This window comes from Cryptomeria japonica, chromosome 5 (genome assembly GCF_030272615.1).
Source record: "Cryptomeria japonica chromosome 5, Sugi_1.0, whole genome shotgun sequence".
Classification (NCBI taxonomy): Eukaryota; Viridiplantae; Streptophyta; class Pinopsida; order Cupressales; family Cupressaceae; genus Cryptomeria; species Cryptomeria japonica.
Window position 1 is genome coordinate 164183208 of NC_081409.1, and position 6108 is coordinate 164189315.

General features: G+C 33.1%; 1 protein-coding gene across 1 annotated transcript; it reads right to left on the reverse strand.

Moving 5' to 3' along the window:
• Nucleotides 1-3989: 3989 nt before the first annotated feature.
• On the reverse strand, nucleotides 3990-5280 carry LOC131072686 (uncharacterized). Its single transcript, XM_058008917.2, has 3 exons — nucleotides 4937-5280; nucleotides 4817-4885; nucleotides 3990-4536 (listed from the first exon to the last, which is right to left on the reverse strand). The coding sequence occupies exons 1-3, from the start codon at nucleotides 5171-5173 to the stop codon at nucleotides 4066-4068; spliced, it is 777 nt and encodes a 258-aa protein (XP_057864900.2). The 5' UTR covers nucleotides 5174-5280; the 3' UTR covers nucleotides 3990-4065.
• Between the last annotated feature and the right edge of the window lie 828 nt (nucleotides 5281-6108).

Sequence of the window (6108 nt, forward strand, 5' to 3'; positions counted from 1 at the left end):
AACTAGGGTTTCCAGTGAGAATGCTCTCCCACTGATTCACAAATCTCCACAATCCGCTATCAACTTTAATCAAAGTAGCAGTCAAAAGCTCTTCAACATTTCTGATGTTCTCCAGATGTTTTCTCAACAATACACATACCATTTAGGGGGTCCAGAAATGGATATGACAATATGTTCCCCCTAAGCCTCATACATAACTTAGTTTTCCGGTGAAGGATTCTCCACACTAGGTGAAGAATGGGAATCCTCAGATGGTGTCTACTCACTTTTCTTCTTCCAAATATTGTTCATCTCATTCCTGGTTTCCTCCACATCAACTATCTTCTTTCCTTTTTGATCAATAGACTGATTAACCGGTTTGATCATTTTAGCTCTACAAAAACTTTGCAAGATGTCCCGGTTTGTACCAATGGAAACATGTCATTCCAGATGCTCTCCAGGGTCCAACATTGCCTCTGCCAGTTCTTCATCTGTAATTCATAGCTACATGTCCATAGTTATGATAGATAGTGCAAATCACATTCCATTTGTTCTCCATTTCATAAGGACTAGACTGGTTCACATAAGGTCTCTGCCAAGTAGGGTTCCTCTGGTCATTGTATGATCTCTGCCATTCACCATTATACCTCTGACCCATGTAAGATCTCTGATTGTTCACTCTAGACCCACACTCAACAACTCTATGCCCATACTTGTTGCAATTGTAGTAATAACCATTAAAAGTACTAGGCTTCTATCCATCATATGTATTAGGTCCATAACCATTAACAATACTAGATCTACTTCTACAAACATTAGCAGTATGACCTACCTTATGACAGTTAAAGCATACTAGTTTGTAGGTTCTCTTACTGGTGTACTTCTTTTTCTTCTTTGGTGCATATTTGGCTTCATGCAAGGTGTCCTTGGTACCTGATGGTTCTCCTTGTTCAAAGGTTGTGTAACCCAAGCCATGTGTATCTCTGTTTTGCCTTTCTGACTGAATCTACTCATCAAGCATAGCAGTGCTCTTGTTGTATTTAGCCAATATCTTATTAGCATCAGCGAAATCCTTAGTAAGATCTTCATTATTTTTCATAAGACTCTCTTTAAGAGACATAGCCATTTCTAGATTAGTTTTCACTTCCTCTTTTTCCTCTTGAAGATGTGCATGCAAGGTACTAATCTCCCGAGTATTGCTTAATAATCTCATGCTCCTTATCTCTTATTGTGTCTTCAGCTGTTCTTCTGGCTTCCAACTCTTGACTCATCCTGATAGTAAGGGCTTCTAGCTATCTCCTTAGGTTTGCCTTATCATCATTCAAAATTTCCACCTCATTCACCAAGGCATCAATCTTTTCTTCCTCAGATGAACTATTTTCACTAATTTCATACAGTTGTTCAACTAGCTCTCTTCTTTTAGCCAATGAAGCTTTATACTTGACCCTTAACTCACCTAGGGCTTTTTTAAATTCTGCAAGCCCATTTGAAAGCTCCCTGTAACTCATATCCCCCCATGTTATCCTCAAGGATCTTTACCTCAAGTGGTTAAGCTTCTGCACACAGAGGAACAAGGCTCTGATACCATAAAGTTCTTTAAGGTAATCATTTATGTTCTTTTCCTTTTGTCTCAATTTTTTGAATATTTTTGAATAGATCTAACTAATAATTTACAAGTATAAATTTAGCTTTCAACTTTTTAACCATTTTACCTCATTTTTCAATCTTTTCTTTGCCTCTTCTATTATTTTAATTGGACTTTTCCCACCTTAATGTATCACACATCCTTTTAGTTTTGTCTTAGAAAACCTAACTATTTTGGGATATGAAATTCCCTAATATTTAAATTATTCTTCTATTTTGCTTATCCAATAGATCAATTAATTTACACCCTTGAGCTAATATCATAATTAGGAATATCAACCTAGGTCACCTACTAATTTTTAAAATAATCTTCACTTGATGTTCACCTTCATCTTGTGTTCCTTTATAACTACTTTAAGAACTAGTACATTTCTTCTTCCTACATTTCCTTCTTTTATCAATTTAATCATTTCTAGGATTATGGGCCCTTTTCTAATCATCTTCAATAATATCAAAAAATTTATATAAAATTCTCACCAATTCAAACTTCTCTTAGATTATTCCAAGAAAAAAGTAAACAACATATTAACCTCTACCTACTCTTCATGAAGACAACTTGACTTTTTTATTTAAGATGAGAATTTATTTAACATTAGAAATTTAGTTATAAGTAGATTTTTATTGACTCCTACACAACACATGATAATGGAAAATATCTAGTATCATTTTTTTCCTTCAAGTTTCAACTTTCCCTAATACCAATGGCGTAGTTTGGTATGAACGATTAGGAACTATTCAACCACACAATCAACATAATAAACACTCATTAAATCCAAGCAACATAATATAATTTACACAAGATACCAATAGGAGAAAGATTTATTATAATTTGAATTACATCAACATTATTTTTCACAAGGGTTTACAATGAATGAGGCCTCAAACTTTTATTATAATGAAATACACACAAAAATAGTGTGTGGTTCTTTAATTATAATTTATAAGCTGATATATGCAATATATATGATTCTCTTTACTCTTTTGAATCATAAATTTGTTATCAAAATTGAGCTAATCTAATTCCATCCTCATTTCTTTTTCCGTTTGTGATGTACATTTTTTTTTACAACACTTGTGCAAGACATTAAAGATGTCGGTGCATTGATCATCAATGTGATACACTTCTCAATGCATGCTTTGATATAGAAGGACTCACCTTGAATGAATTATATAATATATAATTGTTGGAATGTAATGTGGTCCAAATCTTGAACCTCCATGGACCAATAAGTTTAGGAATATCTTCAATTGTTTGGTGCATAGATTAATTATACCTTCTCTAAGAACTTTTACATCATAATGAATCAACCAATGGTCAAAAGACTTGGTATTGATGTGTCACGATGTAATACTACATGTTGAGGCTTTCATATCAAGTATGAGATGTAGTGATCCAAATGTATTACTACACAATATACATACTAGTTAGAACCCTATTATGTTAAAAAAGTTATTGAAACAAGAATATGTTTATATGATGTGAATTAAATTTTGCAATAAAGGTATGATGACAATGAGTTTATTTGAGAACTTAAAAAATACAATAAAAATGAAAAAATATATATTTAAGATGATATAAAATTGCTCTAACCGCCTAGATGATTTTGCATTACACAAGGAAGAAGTGACATGGAGAACACAATACATTTGATCAAATTTGATTCTATCATCATGTACCATTGAATGTTTGAGTAATGATAAGGATACCTAAGCACTATATTCATTTGTCATACAAACATAATCTCTTTTATTTTATGTGTAATAGGTTGTATAAGACAAATGAACACTAGTAGAACAACTTGAATTGAAATATAAATAATAAGATAACATAGCTAAATCTACACAATCCTTATCTGAAGTAAGACTGGATAAATAGTCAATCAAAGCACAAACTAAAATTGTGAAAGAAGTCTTGAGAAAATAAGATGCATCAAACCATTGTGAATATTTACCAATCGAGTATAATATTAATCAAAAATAGATTAGATGGCATTATAATTAATGAGTAAAAATGATTTCACATACAAAAAAACATTAAAAATTCACCATAATGATCATGTAATAACTCCTCACTAAGGCTCATAGTATCATGCAATGAGGGAAAGGATAATGAAGTATCATTAGTAATGCAATGCCATCAATATAAGTGACCTCAAACTTAAAGAAATGTCTATGCGATAATATATAATGAATAATCATATGTATCTCATGAGGTCTAGAAGGATTATCATCATGAAACACATCATCATATATAAAAGAAGGTAGCATATATTAAACAAATAGCTCTATGGAAGTAGAACCATCACATAGCATATCAAAAGTGCATCGTAAGCTTTAATTGTGCCATATGGAGCACGGAATGGTAATGGAAGGGACTGACACAAGCTTTGCTTAATTTTAAGTGCATGGAAAACAAAATTATACTTTAGCAAATTACAAGATTCAGAATATGAAAGGGAAAAGAGCTTTTCTCTGCTTGGGGAAGTCTTCCATTTTCTGCAAATACCACTGCCTGGTGGCATAGCTTCTACTACTCAGGTATACCACTGTCCAAAACACAGAAACCCAACTGTAGAGAGTTTGAGAAATGAAGGCCAAGCCCATCCAATCAACAATCTCAAAAAGATAATGTGGGCACACCACCAAATCAAACAAACCCCCACTTGGCACCACATAACCTGTTTTCCCATTCTTTCTGAGCCTTGATAACAGATAATGATGATAAAAATTGCCCCCAATGCCTATGCAAAACAACGCAACTCCAAACCACATCAAGTCCCTACCCGGTGGCTGCAAACCCTCTGAGATCTGCTGGGCGTACAAAAGATTAACAGTTTGAAAGAAATATACAAATGAAATTGAAAACGCAGTCTGTAAGATCATATAACCAGAGTAACGGTGCAGAAACAGAACCTACAAGGCCCGTGATATATATTAATTTTAGAGCATGGTAAAACCAGAATTCTATGCTAAAAAAAATCTCAGATAAAAAGACCAAATCTTACGTATCATACAATTCTTTCTAATGCTATAAAACTCTCAATCACAAAAATTTCTCAGGGAATATAACAAATTTGAGGTAGCCCATTTCCATTGAAGTACAGCCCTCCATGATATCATTGCCTAATGTTTTTCTATTCCATAAATGAAAAAGACAAAAAGGGTAGAGAAATAATATTAAGTATACACTTGCCTCCAATTCTCTTTTAAGGAAGTGTATAGTTAAAGCAGACGCAAGGGCAAGCAGATGTGGGCCTGCTCCCTGCTTCATTCCCATGGAGGACAGCAGGTCTGTTGATCCAATGTATTCCACTTTGTAAAGCAAGAATACTAATGAAGCTACTAAGGATGGCCCATAGCAAATAAGCATGCCATTTCTACTGGATATTTTCTTGGCTTCTTTTACTTGTCGTGTCTGAGCAAATTTGGAGTATGTGTAATTTGCTCCTCTGAACTCCGAATATGCAGCATTGAAGCTTCCAATAATAGTCAAGATTCCAGTCGCTTTGAGATATAAAGATGGAGGACTCTGTTGCAGAATATGCGCCATGGTTATGAATGAGATGTAGGTTCACTGGAAATTTTTTGTCAATGATTTTGAAGAATTTTAATGACCCCCACAAGACTAAACAATCTACAAAATAGAAACAAACTTCATTTTAACTTAAAATAATCCATCCATCATCCACAATGGTGTGACACATCTTCCCATTCTTTACCTTGAATTGAGCATTTGAATATGTGGCCAATAAGTGATTCAGGGTACTCAAAGCGCCAACCTGCACCCATTTACAGCGGCCATTTCTCATGTGGAGTTAGCATAAGCGAGCATGTTTTTAATGACTTGTACAACAATAAATAGCCGTTACGAGTTGTTTATTTGAACGAGATACATGTCACTAGGAGAGTCAATTACACTTATTAAATTGTGGGTTTATTTGAACGAGATACTGTCATATTGTCATAACTTGTCAGAATTGACCATTGAACTTGGGGACCCAATTTTTTTGGGTTGTACTTTCAATTAAGATGTTCTATGACATGCATCAGAAGACATCTATAATACTGTTTAATATTTTAACGCTCTATAATCATTGGCTTATGCATCATATAATTTTTTCATAAGTCATTTGTATGACAATGTTATACTGTTTTTAATTATTCTCAGAGCTTCTTACACATATTTCAAAATAATTATTATGTGTTACCTTAAAGCGGAATGTTCATTTTTTTAATGTGATGACAAAATTAAAAAAATGAAAATAATTAATACATATAAAAATTGGAAATGCAAGGTTAAGACATCTTTTATCAATAGTTTTCTTACATCGATAGAAGTAAGATTACTCTAATTTGATACTAGACCATGAAATATTTTAATCTAAAATGAGAACCTAATTTGTGTTTAGGAAGACATATAATATCTATATCTCCTAAAAACATTTGTGAATGTGAAAGTATAAACATTAAGTGTATAAATCAAAT

What these genes read in the sequence shown, in the direction of transcription:
- LOC131072686 (XM_058008917.2), bottom strand. Translation starts at nt 5,173, where the DNA reads ATGGCGCATATTCTGCAACAGAGTCCTCCATCTTTATATCTCAAAGCG. An exon ending in TAGTATTCTTGCTTTACAAA is followed by an intron (nt 4,886 to 4,936) that starts GTGGAATACATT and finishes GGAATGAAGCAG; the next exon opens with GGAGCAGGCCCACATCTGCT. An exon ending in TCCTTAAAAGAGAATTGGAG is followed by an intron (nt 4,537 to 4,816) that starts GCAAGTGTATAC and finishes CGGGCCTTGTAG; the next exon opens with GTTCTGTTTCTGCACCGTTA.